Source organism: Psammomys obesus, unplaced genomic scaffold, assembly GCF_907164565.1.
Source record: "Psammomys obesus unplaced genomic scaffold, mPsaObe1.curated_primary_1811, whole genome shotgun sequence".
In the NCBI taxonomy this organism is placed as follows: Eukaryota; Metazoa; Chordata; class Mammalia; order Rodentia; family Muridae; genus Psammomys; species Psammomys obesus.
This window is the reverse complement of record NW_026591086.1, coordinates 59988897-60007463: the sequence shown is the minus strand read 5'-3', so window position 1 is coordinate 60007463 and position 18567 is coordinate 59988897. Positions and strand designations below refer to the sequence as shown.

General features: G+C 42.2%; 1 protein-coding gene across 1 annotated transcript in view; it reads left to right on the top strand.

Moving 5' to 3' along the window:
• Window positions 1-18567, top strand: part of Nalcn (sodium leak channel, non-selective) — a 273950-nt gene that overhangs the window by 230533 nt on the left and 24850 nt on the right. Inside the window, exons 30-38 of the mRNA XM_055609597.1 lie at window positions 1441-1547; window positions 8798-8918; window positions 9000-9098; window positions 11953-12046; window positions 12546-12652; window positions 12884-12958; window positions 13799-13918; window positions 16453-16521; window positions 17607-17755. Coding sequence (XP_055465572.1) covers window positions 1441-1547; window positions 8798-8918; window positions 9000-9098; window positions 11953-12046; window positions 12546-12652; window positions 12884-12958; window positions 13799-13918; window positions 16453-16521; window positions 17607-17755 — 941 coding nt within the window. The remainder of the gene's footprint in view (window positions 1-1440; window positions 1548-8797; window positions 8919-8999; window positions 9099-11952; window positions 12047-12545; window positions 12653-12883; window positions 12959-13798; window positions 13919-16452; window positions 16522-17606; window positions 17756-18567) is intronic.

Sequence of the window (18567 nt, the reverse complement as noted above, 5' to 3'; positions counted from 1 at the left end):
AGCATTTGTGGTTCCGCCTTCTGAACATTAGGAACATTACCAGTGCAGACATTATGTAAGATTTTTTTCCTTTTTATAGACATGCTTCCTGGATCATATGGTGTAATAGTCTGTTTCCTGTGACCATAGCAAAATACCTGATGGTGGACCCTTTTTTTTTTTTTAAGAGAAAGGGTTTACTTCATGAACACAGATGGAAATTAAGAGTCTATAGTTGGGCAGGTCCTCCTGTTTAGCCATTGGTGAGGGCCCTCTTGACTAATTACATAATGGCAGCTGACATAGTGAGAGTGTATTGAGAGAGACATTAGAGCAGAGAGACAGCAAGCCAGAGACTGGGAAAGCACCAGCCTTGCTCATTTACAACATTGCACTGTTTCTGTTGTGAGACTTAGGTGTCAGGAGTTAACACATGGGTCTGTGAGAACAGCCCCCGGGCCTGTCCACCCTTCGCTGGGTGGACCCTTCGCTGTCCTGCACCCAAGGCTGCAGGACCCTGTCCTCTGGCGGCATATCTGGGTCGTGGCTGCACACAGTGCCCACGGCTCACACCGTGCTGTATGGCGGATCCGGGCGTGGCAGTCCTTTTTCTCCACAGCCTTACTGGCACTTGTTTTTCTGACTTCACACTGCAGGCTTCCGAGTGGGTATGAAAGAATACCTCACGGTGACTCTGAGCTGCATTTCCCTGGTGGCTTATGTTAGTGAGCATCTTTATTAGACACTGTGTGACTTCTTTGGGGAAACTTGCATTTAGACACTTTGTCGGCATCAGCTTTCACCTCCAAGACTCCATTAAGATACATGCTTAAGAAATGAATCCTCCTGTACAGGTGTAGCCCATGGCAGTTCAGTGTCCGAGTGGGTCCCATTGTAATAGGAACAGGGACTGTCTCTGACATGAACTGATTGGCCTGCTCTTTAATTACCTCCCCCTGAGAGGGAAGCTGCATTACCAGGCCACAGAGGAAGACAATGCAGCCACTCCTGATGAGACCTAACAGACTAGCATCAGAAAGAAGAAAAAGAAACCCTCCCCTACCAGTGGACTTGGAGAGAGGCATGCGTGGAGAAAAGGGAGGAAGGGAGGGGTTGGGAGGGAAGGAGGGAGGGAGCTAGAGGGGGATACAAAGTAAATAAAGTGTAATTAAAAATAAAATAAAATTAAAATAAAAAAAAAAGAAATGAATCCTCTGCCCCCAGTCCTGAGACTTGATGTGACAGGGCGGGTCCTTTTCTGAGGAGTAGAGGAGTGGTGATAAGGGGAACAAGAAGAGAGGGTGGGACTGGGAGGAAAGGACGAAGGGGGCTATGATCGGGATGCTAATTAACTAATTAAATTATTGATTAATTAATTAAAAATATACGAATCCTATATTTTTTTTTCTGAGGTTCACTTTCTGACCAGGTTTCCTCTTTTCTTTCTTTTTCCTACTTTAGGAAGACTGTAATGGCATCTTCAGAATTAATGTAAGTGTGTCCAAGAACTTAAATTTAAAACTAAGACCCGGAGAGAAAAAGCCTGGATTTTGGGTGCCCCGTGTTTGGTAAGCTCATCAAAAATAACACCCTAAGGAATGCTACACTTCTTCACATTGGGGGTTAAAACAGCATAATTTGCTATGAGACTAAGATAATTTTGTTTATAATATTAAATTAACTTAAATAATATAGGAAAAAGCATTGGGTTACAGCATTTTTTTAAAGACCAGTAAGAACCAAACGGCACACAGAATCCCATGTTCTTTGTAAAACTAATGAAATAATACTTTTTTGCATGTAGCAAATTAATTTATTTTTTCTTATTTATTTTATTTACTTTGCATCTTGGTTGTAGCTGCATCCCTCCTCACCTTCCAGTTAACCCCTTCCTATCTCCTTTTTCCTTGAAAAAAGGGAGCCTCCTCCCCACGAAGCCTAAGCTGCCCATCTGCTACAGCTTTATAGGGAGCCTCGGGCTAGTCCATGCATGGTCCTTGGTTGATGCTTTAGTCTCAGCAAGCCCCTATGCTCCCTGGTTAGTTGGAATGCCAACCCACCCAGAAAAACTTGCAACCTGCGAGGTGAGCAGCAAAGAAGTTTTCATAGCTCAGTTGACAAGGTGAGCAGGGTTAGAGCAGATAGAGCAGAGATTAAGGGAATGTCTAGCCAATGTCTGGCCCAACCAAAGCCCAGCCCTATTGGAGACTACCAACCTCTGACACTTTTAACCATACCCTGCTAAAAGGAGCCTGTCAGAGTTGTCTTCTGAGAGTCTTTACGCAGCAGCCTCAAAACAGATGCTGAGACTCACAGTCAAACAATATGTGATACATAAGGAGTCTTGAGGAAAAGTGGGAGGAAAGAAAAAAGGGCCTGGAGGTGACAGGAGCTCCACAGGACCAACAGAGCCAGATAATGTTGTTTTTTTTTTTAATGAATTAAAGTACATATCTGGATTGAAATGGCTTTAAAAATTAAGGCGGTTTTAAAAACAAAGGTCTCCAATTGCATTGAACTCATTCTAAGCTTTAAGGAGGGCTGATGTCCTGGTAACAGTTGCTGAGAAGTCTAAATTACAAAACTACTTTCATTACAAAACCCATGCATGCTGAAAGATCTCCATTTTGGAAAAATTAGAGAGGAATACTCGGTAGCATACTTGATTAGATCCAATTATTTCTTTAAAATCTATTTTTCTGGGTTTTCAGAGTATTTCCAACCCAACGTGAGACCTGCTCTAAGCCTTCCTTCTTATCTGATTTATTAACAATCATGAGTAGAATTTTTTCTGTTTCATTGATAAGCTCAGTGTTTTATCAACTTTATCTGATATTTTAATTACCTTTTAAATTTTCTTTTCACCTCTTAGGGTAATGAATAAGTCACAGAAACCCTGTTTTTGTCACAACAGACTTTCTTTTATATTCATCAACATGTTTTCAGAGGAATAACATTTTACCCAGCTATAGCCCTGACTCATTTTTATCTTGCTTTGGCACTCCTCTAATATAAAATTCACTTTTATGAGCAATTCAATATGATTGCTATTGGTGTTTTTTTTTTTTTTTTTTTAATCCAACAACTGTGGAAAACAATTTAGGATGCAAGGCCTGATCTTGGAGAAGGGTTTAACTCATGGGGAAAGCCTTATCCCAATACTCACTTAGAAAAGTCGTCTAATTTACATCAGAATAAAAAATTGAAGAGGCATAAAAGGTTTATTTTGGTGAGAAGAAAATTCATTATACCATAAATAACTTATTTATATCAGGACATCAAATGGGATTTCCCGCCCTGCTGTTCTGGGATTTGGGCTAAAGCCTCAAAGCTGATCTTAATTCTACAGACAGCAACTCCCCAGAACTTATTCAGACCTTATCACCCTCCATCACAATGCTCACACAAGCATAACATCCTGAGAATAAATGGGTCGGGGGAGAGTGCGATGGTGTCCCCACTTCTCACTGTAGAGGAAGGCCAAGGTGCTCCCACCATGTTAAATGAGGCCCCAGAGAAGACCCAGGAGCTTGACAAAGCAGTGATGAGCTTCAGGGCAATGCCGCCTCTCCACAGCTGGCAGGGCAGACTGTCTCATCTCCCTGAAGGAGGATGTGGCCTCTGCTTAGAGCCATCAAGGACGGAACCCTGTTACAAAGGGCTAGGCACTGGGGGGAGAACGGCTCCATTGAAGGAAGCCCTGGTGTATTTCTAGGTGCAGGAGCTGAGACTCACAGCAGAAATGGTGCAATTGAGCATTCTTGTTTCAACATGCGGGGGACTAATAGGACATCTGAAATAAAAAGCCCATTTGGTTAGCTGATGCCGACCATTGAAAAGCCCGCTTGTTGCCAGCAGTCTGAAAAGGAGAGTGCGCCACATCACGTGGGCATACACACAGGGAAACTCCACGGTTAGTCGCAGATAGATGGAGAAGAACATCGTGGGGAAAGCTCTGTGGTGGCTTCCCTCGTCCCTCGGAAGGGGAAAGGGAGGTGGGAAGATGGGGCAAACTAATGATGATCCCCCAGTCTCTGGTCTTGGGGGGACAATAATGAAGGTGGCTGGGATATGAAGTCTAGGCTGAAAGCTTTGTGTACGAAAACTGCATCCCCATGAGAAAGGTTCCAACCTTACGACAAAGTGATCAAAAAGCTTTGCAGCCTCTCAGGATGTCAGGATGAAAGGCAGAGCTCACCAGAGGGCAGCATGCAGAGACAAGCGAAACTGTCCGGTTTGTCTTTGTACCATTCAACTTTTCCGTAAAACCTACCATCTGTGACTTAAAAATCAGCTTTAGCTGAAATGTAACACTGCGTCATTACTGGGAATATGGGGTCAAATTCAACAACATTTTAAACCCCAAGTAAACACAAGGGCATCACATAAGGATTGTGCACAGGTCTTTGTCTGTTTGCCCTGTCTTGTAGCTTGGTTTCATTGTAAAACAAAACTCTTTAGTCTAGTAAATGCCAATAGTACTTAGGACGCTTTTTAAATTTTCCTTCTTTAATCTGATTTAAAAGCTGAAAATTTTAATTTCATACTATCTAAATTATAACTAAGAAAATAGCATATCCGGGAGTATGCCTAGTGGAATGCTTTGGTAATTAAAATTAAGACATAAGCATGCATTAATTTGGGAGAAAGACTAATGCCATAGTTTCCAGATAAGTATGTTCCTTTTCTTCTGAATCACCCAGACTTGATGAAATTAAAAATTACCTCAGCAAAAAGGATTAAGTATTCACTCTATCATGAATATCATGTGCTTTATTTTAAGCATAGGTTCGGAATATAGGAAGTAGCATGGATAGGTGAAAAAAGGTATTCTGCTTTTTATTGATGGTACTTCCTCAGTGCTCACAGTCACTAAGAATGCTCGCCGCTACTCAGCTGTAAGTTGTGGCTCTTGTCCCTTAAAAAACCTGACGTGGAAAATAGAAAACAAATTACAAATGATTTCTAAGCATGCTAAAGGTTTTGGTATGAATCAACAAGCTTCTAGGCTCTCCTCTGGCTTGCCAAAAGCTCACTCTTCAGGCAACTTTAAGCTGTGTTAAATACTTCTATACAGGACATCAGGTCTTATGGGGTCTCAGTATCAACTATTTTAAGATACAAGAGTTGAGAGGGGATCAGCACAAACATCCATTGAGGTTTTTTTCCTGCAATATTCAATTTTGTTTTCTACAAATGGTAGAAATGCAATGAATGGCACACAAAAGAAGCCCCTAAACCAAAATGCCTGGTGCCAGAGCAAAGTCTAAGAGAGAACACATTGGCTTTCTAAATGTGCGATGGGAAATGTGCGAGGAAAGGGAAGGGAGAAGGGGCAGGTGGGTAAGGAAAAGAGAATGGAAAGAAGAAGAAGGGTAGAAAAGAGGGAGGGCCAATGGACAGGTGGGTAGGAAGTAAGAAGGGCCCAGAGGCAGGTGAGCAAGGAATAGAAAGGGGTCAGGAATAGATGGGTAGCGAGGGGGAAGAGATGCCAGGGGCATGTGGGAGGAGAAGGAGGAAAGGCCAGGGACAGGTGGGTAGGAAAGAAGAAGAGACCAGAGGAGGCAGGTAGATGGGCAGGGGCCAGGAGCAGCCTAAGTAGCCTTTTCCATAGTGACCACCTTCCCTAGAGAGGATCCATTAGTTTTACCATGATCTCAGAGGCTCTGGATCATGTTCTTTAGGAGAACTAAAGACTGACCAAATTCTGAGGTCAGAACCAGTCTAAGTTTTATGACTTAGACTGCAAACTTTAAAAATAATAACCAGAAAAAATGTTTTAAACAGCCTTCTGATTCAAACAAGGGCAGCATGTGAATTGACAATGATGGGTTATGTTTCGGACTTACTGAAACCCTCTGGAGTTATAGATCAAATTTCAAACTTGGCAATTTTGATAGCACAGCATAAACAAATACTTCATATGATTAAACTGAATAAGTCTTAGTTTTCAAAATGTGATATACTCTTTCAACTGCATGCCTTACTTTTCTTGATTTAGCCTAAAAATATTTTCTTAGCATTTTCTAACTTCTAAAATATGTGGAACATGAAAATAGTTTAAGTTGCTGCAAACTTAGCTGAAAAAGCACTTTTACATAAAGAAAACAGATGAGTAAGAAAGATTGACATTAGATCTGAGCTCTGGCTCCCTTGATTTTATTGTTTTAAGTCCTTATGCAAGCAAACTTTGGGTATGAATAGTCCTTACAACCACTGTCTGCTCTAAGAGATAGGAAATGCAATTGAAACCCTGCCCAAGGAAAGATTATTGAAAAAAAATCAAGATAGTATATTTGTACTTTCATAGAAAAATATAAATCAGAATTCTAAAATATTAATTTCTGAGTGGAGCTTCTACATTGATGCCAAATGCCCATGCCAATCAGTCTCAAGCCCCAGGACCAAGTCAGCTGCCAGTCCTAGGCTTTCTCACTGTATTCCCATGTATTATAAAGACATATCTCATGATTATTACTATAGTTAAGAAAGCATAAAAGATAGATGACTAATATTAAAACAAATGCCTCTCTAGAGTGCTGACTTCATGAAGGCTAAATTTTGATAGATGAGTTAGCATAGAAAAAAAAAACGGTGAAAACAACACAGAAGGAGGCAGTCGGCTGACTGTATTCATCTCAGAGCTATATTCTCCATACTCTCTATATTCTCAACCTCAGAAGGTGTAGCAATAATCATTTGCAACTTTTAATTATTTAGAATAGCCTCTAATTCTTGTTCTCCATCTGGGATGTGGCTGTCAGCTTCTGGACGAAGAATGGATCCAGGTTCCATTTCTCTCAGGAATGGCTGGAGCACTTTAGGGCAAGGCCTGTGTACTAGGCCAGAGCATGGAAAGAGTTTTCCACTGAATGTTAAAATTTAGCTCTTTTAAATAAGGTTATGGGTATCAGAGGCAGTGGAAATGAGAGTTCCAAAAGCCAGTGATGATAGCAAAGTGTTACAGCCCCTTGGTTAAGCTGCCATGGCAGAGGGTGCAGGAATAACCCCATGCCTGTTCAGCTCGGCGGTGAGGAGCAGGTCCATAGCTGCCGAGGTGGTCCACATGCACGTGAAAGGTCGAAAGGCAGTCAAGCCTGGGTGGTCCGGAAGCTCGTGGCAGTTGAGGAGGCTCCATCCTGCCTTGCTGGCAGCAGGCCCTAGGAGTTCATGGGTGAATCTCCAAGAAGGAGGGGAGCCCTCCCTTCTTCAGAATAAATGACGTGTCTTAGGCAGCTGGTGGTATCCATACAGCATGCATCACCCACATTTATTTCATGCGAAATCAGGGACTTATAAACCTTGGAGTGAAAGTGTTTGCTTTGCTGGGGCTAGAAATTCTAAGGATGCTTGACTTACAGGCAGTGGTAAGGTACCTCATTTACATGCAGTGACATGGTCCTATTACAGGAAGGAGAACATAGTACTTAATTATCCTGTGGGTACAGGAAAATCTCCAAGTACAATTGAAGGTCATTGCTGAAAACTAAGCTCTCCTTAGCATAGGTGTGGTATTTCCAGGAATTCCCAGATGCTTGCTGAACTGAGCAGGTTTTTTTGTTTTGTTTTGTTTTGTTTTTTAATCAGAAAATGGTTCCACCTGTAATTTTTTCTCAGGGCTATATAAGGCTCCTTACAAGATCTGGGGTTACCAGATCAGGTGGAGAAGGAACCCCACTGAGAAAAAGGAGTCCATCATTGTAGACTTAGCACAGAGGCTATCTGGAAATATCAAACTTCAACCTTATCCAGCACAGTTCCACATCTCATTAAAAAAATGAATGAAAGCACTGAAAATATAATCTATTAACAATGAAAGCATGTTAGCTAAGACCCACAAGGTAATAAAAAGAAATCCTTTCACAATTAAGAAACAATAAATAAATAAATAAATAATAAATAAATAAATAAATAGATAAATAAGAAAACAAAGAATTGGGCATCTCTTCCACACAAAGAAAATAAAGAAGGATGGGGTCAAGTGTTTCAGGTATCAGGAATCAGTGACAGATGTGGACAGAAGAATGTGCAATGGCATTGTGAGAAGAAGCGACTGAGAACACTCAGGGCTAGTGAAAAGGAAAGACCCAAGAGAGTGATGGAAATGCACTGCCCTGAGTGCCTCAGGTGCTTCTGCCTCAGGAGCCTCTCAGTGTGTCACCACCCACAAGGACAGTTAACACAAGTCAGTAAGCACTGCTCTCATCTCACTTACTGCTGAAGGATTACAACTATTTCAAAACACAGAACACGGTGCCCCATCATACAAATCTCTGTTATTTAGCTTCCAGTTGGGCTGTTGTGGGACAAAGCAAAGAGTTATGTCATCATTAGGGCTAGATATACTTTTGAGCCTTTAGCTTCAATTGGAAAACACTCATTATGACATAAAGGACATAATAACAAACTACAGCATACTAACACACTGCTATAACTTAGCAAAGGAATGCTGCATGGCCCAACCATCTCCCAGGCTAAAGACTACACCTTGAATTAGAAAATGTTATAGTTCTGGGCAGTGCTGACACATGCCTTTAATTCTAACACTTGGGAGGCAGAGGCAGGCAGATCTTTATGAGTTTGTAGTCAGCCTGGTCTACAGAACGAGTTCTAAGATAGCCGGGACTACAAAGAGAAACCCTGTCTCAAAAGAAAGGAAAGAAAAGAAGGAAAGAAGGAAGGAGGGAGGGAGGGAGGGAGGGAAAGAAGGAAGGAAGGAAGGAAGGAAGGAAGGAAGGAAGGAAGGAAGGAAGGCTATAGGAATTGGCCTGCTGGGTGCAATGGAGCCTCATCCAACATCCCTCTTCCCTAATTACAGGGCGAATCCTCGGAACTTTAACTTTGACAATGTGGGAAATGCCATGCTGGCATTGTTTGAAGTTCTGTCCTTGAAAGGCTGGGTAGAAGTGAGGGATGTCATTATTCATCGTGTGGGGCCGGTAAGCAAGCACACAGAATTTTCAAAATATGTCTGAGGTGCTTCCCATCGGCTCTGATAAATCATTCTTTCGTTTCTGCAGATCCACGGAATCTATATTCATGTTTTCGTATTCCTGGGTTGCATGATTGGACTGACGCTTTTTGTTGGTGTGGTCATTGCTAACTTCAATGAAAACAAGGTAAGTCTTCTCAGATTAGCAGCACATTATTTTGCTCTTGCCCTTGCTTTAAGCTACATTTTTTCACACACGGCAGGGAGCCACATTAAATTGTAACGTGACTTGTGTAACTAACCCGTATAACTCTTTTGCAAGCTGCTTCACTGCTGTGATTTGGGTCCATTACTTAGGAGTATAATTCTCTTGCTAGATTTACCCTTATGGTAAAAGTAATTCACCCACCCACAGCTGAGAAACACATTTCCTATTGTTCACATGGGAAGGATGTACAGTGAGTTATTAAAATACGGTAGCTTGACTGCCTTTACAAAAATGTGAATTGTGTGCTTCAGAATTTTAATAAGGTAGGTAGAAGCCATATAAAATGTAAGGCCAGTTCATAGACTAGAGATTTTTCTAAATCCATATAAACTTTACATATTTCCTGAGCTCAGGAAGCACCGTCAGCCCAACCAGCTCTCGTGATTGACACAAAGCTTATGGGAGACACACAGCAATATGGTTTCCTGTGGAGCACAAGTTCAAGGAAGAACATTCCATTAGTGTCCCTTGGCTATTGCTGCTCTGAGCGAGGGTGGTTAAACTGTCTCTCAGGGGAGGTTCTGCTTGGAGGAATCACACTGAAATGTATACAAGCTTTGAGCACACAGTATACAGAAGACACTTCTGCTGGCTCACAACCTGCACCACGTGGACAGGAAAGCCATCAATACAAGGAGGAGACACTTGGGGCCAAATTCAGACTCCCTTCCTATTGCTGCAGGGTCTGTGATTCTTTGAATGCAGGAGCATAAAAACCTCTAACTGCAAAGCTCCATTTGCAGTGAAGCACCTGCTGTTCCGTTGTGCACAGTGATGACTGATTCCCACGTGCTCATCCCAGAGCTCTTTGGTTTGTGTGGCTGCATGTGAGACTATATCATTCACTGTCCCCAGGCTCAACGTGTGTGGTGCCACTGACTCAGTCGATTGCCACCTTTGAAGTGTGCCTAATGAGCATTTCACTTCATTCAGATTTTCAAAGACTGCGATTTAAAAACCCCCCTTTAGAGCCAATACTACTCCAACCCTCAGAAACATGGACTCCCAGAGCTGCACAAGCGTGTCACCCAGCCCCTCTATTTTACTTTCTAATGCGTCGGTAAACGAGATGCTCTAACCCTCCAGTGTGTTCAGCTCCATATCAGGGAAAAGGAGAAAGATGTGTCTTCTTAGATGCCTTTGAGCCATGTGGTGGAGCAGACACTGGGAATTCCAGGATATAGGAAGATGTTAATCAGCACATTTACTAGAGGGATGAGGCACTGCCAGTCCAGGACGCTTAGCGGTCCCTGGAAGGGCCCCTGCACGCGGGAGGACTGAGCTCCAGGCAGCTCTCGAGTCAGCAGCGTGAGCGGCCCAGCATCCAGTGCTCAGTAACAGGAAGCAACTGCATAATTGACTGTCAGCCTTGAAACAGCCGTGACTTACTGAGGCGGTTTGCCGCAGCGTGGAGTTCTGTCCTAAGAGCGTCAGGAGGTGCAGCTTGTTTAGGAGGCTGCGGTGTCCGTCCAAACAGACACCAAGAGGAAGGTGGACGTTAGCATCTATTTTGCCAGACTTCACGACTTGACTTGTTGGTTGGAGATAACATATTCTAATTATGTGAAATGTGTGTGTGAGAGAGAGACGTGGCGTGTGCACCCACACATGCACGTGCATACTTATAGCGTCATTTTTAGGGACTTCAACACCTTCTTCTAAATTCCACCAGCACTGCACATACATGACTTATGTAAATGCAACATGCAAGTAAAATAAACAAAATAAAATAATAATCTTTTTTTAAGTGGGCAGTTGAGATGGCTCCGGTGGAGGCATTTCCCAGCATGGTAATCTGAGTTCAGTCCTGAGAACCCACAGGGTGGGAGGAGACAGCAGACTCTCCGTAGTGTTTCTGACCTCGAAATGTGTCCTGTGCATGGGCACACGTGCTCAGGCTCACACACGCACACTCGTGTGCCCACACAAAGAAATACAAAAATAATGTAATAATAAAACTTGTTTTAAAGGGAAGGAGAAACTGCACAAATAAATACACATTGCATACAATTCATGCCAACTTCAAAATTCAAAACAAATTTGTTCTTGGATACCTTCATAGTCAGAAAACCTGCCCTTCTGAAAACCAAGTAGGGGATGTTCCCTGGAAGAACAGGGAGTCAGTATCGTTGCGGAAGGAAGCGGAGAAAGGAAGCACATTCCCCTCAGCCCTAGGTTCTTAGATTGCATGTCTGCCTCCGTAATAGAGTATAACAAATCTAATAACAGTCAGCGAAATTTCTGTGCGTTTTTATCAAGTACCCCGCTTTATAACACAGAATATCTGATCCCATGTAGCAAATTATCATAGCATTCATTTCTATAAGACGAAAGCTCTGTGACTTCTTATCTCCTAAAAGTAGTTTTACAGTTGCACATATTGAAGTGTTAGAAACAACAGATGTGTATAAGCAGATGTCATCAGCCAGCAGCAGCACTGCAGACAAGCTGTGTTGGCTACTACCAAACTAAACGTGCCACAGATGGCATCCTTTCTAGAGAATGTAATACATTTGAAACATTCTTGAAACTCTCTCAAGCCCAAAAGTTACAGGTCTTCAGTGACACACGGCTGGAAGTGGCTGAATTCCCAGGTATGCACCATGGCCGTTGGGAATGCCTCTTGTGGATTGTTCATTCTAACCATGTCTCTCCGACCACTCTGGTTCTTTCAGACTGCCTTTGCTTCAAGTCCCCACGTTGGTCCTGCCTGTAAAGCTATCCCACCCCTCTTGCTCCTGCCTTACCCTCCACTGTTTCCTTTGTTTCCAAGGGGACAGCCCTGCTGACGGTAGATCAGAGAAGATGGGAAGACCTCAAGAGCAGACTGAAGATTGCACAGCCTCTTCATCTCCCACCTCGGCCCGGTATCAAAGATGCTCTGATTTCATTCATGTGGGGCAGTAGCAGTCCTGATTCCCTAAGAGCCTCAGATTTAAATGAAAATAATAATCGTGAGGCCACTAGGGGGTTGTGCATAAGTTAATATAAAAACAGACTCCAAACGGCTGGTCTCTCTGTAAGGCTATTAAAACCAGCCACCCAAAGGCTGTGCTTCAGTGCTCTCCGAATAACCCTTAATGAAAAAACTGAATTTTCAAATAAAATATATTTGTTCTTGCCTTTTAGATATATGAGGGAAATGTACTATGCTGCCAGAAATTGAATGATGTGCTTCTCCTTCTAATACAGATGGTGCTATGTGCTATTGTTTTAATATCCAGCACCAGCCATTCCTGCACAAATAGAGTGAACTGGAGGGGAAGGCTGTAATGGGTTTGAAGATGAACATTAAAGAATATGAAAGACAAAAAAGTAAATGTGGCCCACGTGTAAAGCACCCTCTCCTAACCCTTTCTTTTTCAGATAATGATGGTTTTAGAGCTAAAATGTATGACATAACCCAGCATCCGTTTTTTAAGAGGACAATTGCGCTGCTGGTTCTGGCCCAGTCTGTGTTGCTGTCTGTCAAGGTATTGTTTCACCCTGAGACTGTCTGGATTTACATCCCTGGTGCTCCCAGTGCATTGCAAATGTTGCTGCTTGCAGCTTTTGATCTTTAGTAATAATAAAGTTAAGATTATAAACTGTAATTAATAAAAATAAAAAAATAAAGTTAGGATTGGTGTGTGTGCCGAGAGGGGCAAGAGAAGCAAAGGTCTGCCTGGTGGATGCGGCCCTAACTTGCGCTCTTCTGGCTGCAGTGGGATGTCGAGGACCCTGTGACCGTTCCTTTGGCAACAATGTCAGTCGTCTTCACCTTCATCTTTGTTTTAGAGGTACTGTGAAGGTCTGCTGCTCTGGGAGGAGGGGGAGCTAGAAACAATTAAGAGAAAATCAGTGCCTCCCTTTGTGGGCATCTACTTTCAGCTCCCTTTGATGGAAAGGAGGTTGTGGGGGTTGGAAGGCTCCTTTTTCAGGGCAAGTTCTCTTAGGGTGTCTCCTTTCTGGCTGTTCTGCTTAACTTCAGCAAAGACTTCACTTTATATTTCCAATTTTCTCATTGCCAAAACATCCCGGCCAATTGTAGTGTTTAGGTATTGGCATGCCTAGGAACAGGGTTTGACTGTATGGAGCCCAGGACATAAGTGGTTGCTATTTAGGGGTTCAGATTACAACACTGTTGTAAGCATGCCAGTAACCCAGCCAAGATCTTAAAATGTCCTGTGTCACATCTATTTGTTTTGCAATCTTTTTTCTGAAATTCAAGTGTAATATCATTTTTGCTGTAAACTTCCTGATGTTTCCCAAAATACAGTTTTTCACTCACAGTAGAAAAATGACCTGCAAAGAGTGCTTTGCTATCAATCCACCAGAAAGAGATATGAAGCCTACTTGTCTATATATATCCTTAAGCCAGGCGTGGTGGTGCATGCCTGTAATCCTGGCATTTGGGGAGCCAGAGGCAGGCAGATCTTTGTGAGTTAGAGCTTGGTCTACAAAGCTAATCCAGGGCAGCCAAAGCTATACAGAGAAACCCTGTCTCAGATTTTTAAAAAAGTATCTTTATAATTAATTTTTTTCTTAACTATATTCTTAATTATACATAACATGACTCAAACTAATTGATATAAACATGCCTAAGTGCTTGCTGTGTCCTCCTTGCTTGCTTTCTCTAGGTTACAATGAAGATCATCGCGATGTCACCAGCTGGGTTCTGGCAAAGCAGAAGAAACCGATACGATCTCTTGGTGACGTCTCTTGGTGTTGTCTGGGTGGTGCTCCACTTTGCTCTCCTGGTAGGCACATCATTGAACTGTACTGTGGTTGGCAGTTAACGTCTCTCAGTTCAAGGCTGTTTCTAGTCGCTTCGTTCCACATCAGCTACTCTTAGGCGTTCTATCAGACCCCCTAAATCCCAGCTTTGCTTGTGAGAGCAATGGGATATGCTTACAAAAGCATTAACATATGTGTATATCTGCTTTCCACACAAGTGAATCCTGGACTTTCAAAGATCTAGAGTGTGAAAGTCTAAGAGGGTGCTCTTAAAGTCTCAATTAACTCTTCATCTTTACAAAGAAGAACACTGAAAGCAGAGATGAAGGCACCTGTCTAAATGTGCACAGCAGACTAGAATCACCCTGCACCCTGATATCGAGTAGCATCCATCGCACCCCACCACAAGCAGGATTTATAGTGTAGTCCCTGTGTACTCTCCAAGGCACTATTCTCTCGCAGACATCTAACACTGACTCTCTGAATCCATCAATCTCCCTTTGTCTGAGGTCTAGCCCCAAATCTACAGCCGTGAGGAAACTTGGCTAGTCTACAGTGGCGTTGCCCAATGGAAATAAAATGTGGTCACTGATGTGATGCTGGCTTACGCTGTACACTCTAAGCATTGCAGCCGCCTAGAAGGAATACTTATAAGTGCCATCTTCTCATTAGTGTTCATGTTCTCCTGATGTCTTTAATAATGGAGGCGTGGCAGGAAGTATCCAGTTCTCAGATAGTCCGTTTGCCTATCAGAAGGGGCTTGCTCTAGTATGGCTCCCCGCTATTCATACACATACTGAATGGCCTTCCTTCTTAAACCAATGCTTGTCTTCAGCATGAGAAGCTGTGTAAGTTCTCAAGCACATGTATTCACTTTCTCAAATGACAAACGGCTTTGAATATAATGATGAGCACAGCACTGTGGGAGGGTTAAGAAGAAAGTATTACACAAACAAAGATATTTACTGCTCTCATAAACTTCATAGCCTGAAAAGCTAGAAAGAGCTGCATACTGTGCTCACAAACAAATGAGGACCATGAGTGTACTGGGAAAAATGAAGGATATCCCATGTTGGACGAAGAGGTATAGGAACTAGACAAAGGTGAGGTCCTGTGGCTGAAGCAGAAGGTGTCATGGAATAAAATACAGCACAAGGTTTGGAGACGTCTTTTCAGGACTTTGATGCCCAAAGTCCTTTGATGATGTAAAAATCATCCAGTCATCATCCCATGGATTGTGCTTACCATGACTTCTAGAACACAAAGACTTAAGGTATCCTCAATAACTCCGGAAGTAACATGGAAAGAAGAGGCAGAAAAAATGTTCTAATTGTTTTTACTTTATCTAGACAAACCTTTGACTAAGTGCTGTTCACTCTAAATGGAAAAATGTAGTAAGCTTCCTATTCTCAAATATCCCAACAGAGGAAATTCTAAGCCATAAAAAAATAATGATTAAAAAAAAAATCTTCCCTCTTCTGCTTGACTGCTTTTGTTCTTCGCCTGAAAAGACCCTCTGGTCTGGGGAAAGCAATCCTTCTTTGCCATCTTTTGCAGTGAACTGCTGGGAAGGAAGGCACAGTGCTTGTTTTCCATCCAACAATGCAATGTGCCCACATTTCTGTCCTTGCGCCTCACCAAGGAGCTCAGTGGACCCCTTCCCAGGGACCCATCTGGGACTGTTGTCATTTGGCTAGGCAGCTCCTGGAGAATGCTCATGGTTTGGCATCAGCTGAATGTCACCGCTGTTATGCTGGGACCAGGGGCATCTTTGCTTCTCAGAAGAAGCCTTGTGAATCATAAAGCACAAGGTGATCTCCGGCCCTAGCACTCACCTAAAAAGCAGACTGGTGAATCCTGAGCTTGGTGGAGGGGGCGGATGCTTTCTAAAATGAATTGATTTGTGAACAGGGAACTGAACTCAGAAAAAGCTGGTTTCAAGCATTGTTGTTGTTGAAATAAGGTCCCATGTAGCTCAGGCTTGCCTGAGTCACTATGAGTCATTATGTAGTCAAGGCTGGCCTTGAATTTCTGGTCTTCCTGCCTCCACGTCCCAAAAGACATCAATACCACTGGGTTTATGCAGTTGGGATAGTGAATGCGGGGCCTCACATGGAGGAAGTCTTCTACCAGCTGAGCTACATCTCCAACCTTTCAAGCACTCCTTCCCAACATCTGCCTCCTCTTTGCCATGAGGCTTCTTTTTCCTGTCTCATTCAACTTCCTCCCATTTCATGTTTACTCTATGCTTTTCTTGCCCTGTCCTCAAATGGGCTCGTCACTGCTTTATGTAAAATGAATTTCAAAATACAGAATTCAGTTGAGCAAAACAAAACCCAAAGTTTTGTCTAAGATTTGATTTTAAATCTAATATTTATTCATGAGTTTTTGCAGTGACCTTTTCAGCACCTTTATTTCAGACAAATTTCTTATAGGAATTTTCACATTTTATTAAACTAATTATTCACTAGATTTCACAAAAGTCTTAAATGAAACTGGAACCGTAACAAGGTATTTTGTGCAAATTGTAAAAAGCTGTCTTCTGATTAAATTTCAGAATGCATATACCTACATGATGGGAGCCTGTGTGATTGTCTTTAGATTTTTCTCCATCTGTGGAAAGCATGTAAGTCTATCATGCAGAATACTTTCAAATGTCACATAAGCATGGAATCACTGATGCCAACACACCTCAGCCAACCTGGTTGTTATCGTCAACAAAGTACTAAACATCGTTAGTCAAGACTAATAAGTGTTAATTATCACACTCAATCAGTAGCTTAATTATCTTGGACTATGTTTCTTATTGTTATTTTCATTCATCATATTTTCTGAGTAAACTCAAATGTAAATGAGCGGAAACATGTTAACTCTGACACCAAAAGCCAATGTCATTCTCAGTGTGCCTTGCTCTATGGGTTTTTGTTGTTGTTGGTTTGGTTTAGTTTTGGTTTTTTTGAGACAGGATAGCCATGGCTATTCTGGACTCACTTTGTAGACCAGGCTGGCCTCAAACTCACAGAGATCTACCTGTCTCTACCTTGCTAAGTGCAGAAATTACAGGTGTGTACCACCATGCCCAGATAATTTATGTTTTTAAAAATTAACTTTATTATAGAGAAAATTTATAATTGATGATGATAATGTGTCCATTATTCTAGATTGATTTATATTCTTGTTAGCATTTATGCACTACATACTTTTAAATTCTCCATTATTAAGGGATACTGTTTCCTCTTTGTCACTAGCATTATTTCACATATGGATTCATTGGTAGATTTAATAATTGGTGATAATTTGGCATTAAGCCATTATTACATCTGGGTTTTAGGAAGCCTGTGGAAGGAAGATAAATTTACTTGCTTTAGGTCAATAATGTGTGGACCTTATAGAGGTCTTCTAACAAAAGAAGAGGAAATGAAGAGCTAAGAAGCTTGCAGTGTTAATTCAATTAATTTCTCTGGAATAACCAAACTGAAGTGTGAATAAGGTTTCTCAGTGCCAGATGGTTTATGAATGATATTTAGATGTAATATCTACTAGGAAACAACTTTCAAGTGATGTTGAATCACTATGATGGGAATCACTATGTAGCCAACCTGCTCATCTATTATTCACCAGCCAGGTCCTTCACAGCTTGAAGTGATTGTTCTCTCTCCTTTTCTGTTCCTCTTTCCATTGCGCTGACACTGCTCCCTTCCTTGCTCACAGGTGACATTAAAGATGCTCCTTCTGACCGTGGTTGTCAGCATGTACAAGAGCTTCTTTATCATCGTAGGAATGTTCCTCTTGCTGCTGTGTTATGCCTTTGCTGGGGTTGTTCTGTTTGGCACCGTAAAGTATGGAGAGAACATTAACAGGTCAGCATGGTTTTCTCTTCCTATTTATTTTCCGAGCAAATTTCTTTTTGTTTTTAATAATTTATTCATTTTATATCCCAATTGTAGCCCCACCCTTCATCTCCTCCTGTTCCCATAATTCCTCATTCTTCCTCCCATCTCCCTTCCCTAGACCTCAAAAAGGAGGAGCCCTTCTCCCCTGACAACTAACCCCAGACTATCAAGTCTCATCAGGTCTGTCTAGATCCTCTCCCTCTGTGGCCTGGCAAGGCCATCCCACCAGGGGAAATGGATCAAAGGAAGGGTGACAGAGTCCATGTCAGAGATAACCCCTGCTGCCCTTATGAGGGCACCCACATGGAAACTGAGCTGTCTATGAGCTCCATCTGAGTAGGGGGTCTAGGTCCTCTCCATGCATGGTCCTTGATTGTTACATCAGTCTCTGTAGCCCCCCCCCTTATAATAAAATCATGAATAAAAATTTATATACTTCTTGACTACTAAAGACTTCGGGTAGTATAACAAGGAAGTAGTCTGTTGAGAAATAAAATAAAACATACATATTTTAAAATGCATTTTCCAGTTGACAAAGATAATTATTTTTGGTTTAGAACCCTTAGAAAATAAAAAACAGCAGGGTGCTGTGGTACATGCCTGTGATCCCAGAACTCTGGGAGGCAGGAGCAGGTGGACCTCTCTGAGTTCAAGGCCATCCTGGTCTACAGAGTGAGTCCAGAACAGCCAGGGCTACAAAGAGAAACCATATCTCAAAATACAAAACCAAATGTCTTTGTTATGTACTGTAGCATATTTTGGATATATGCCTAGGAGTG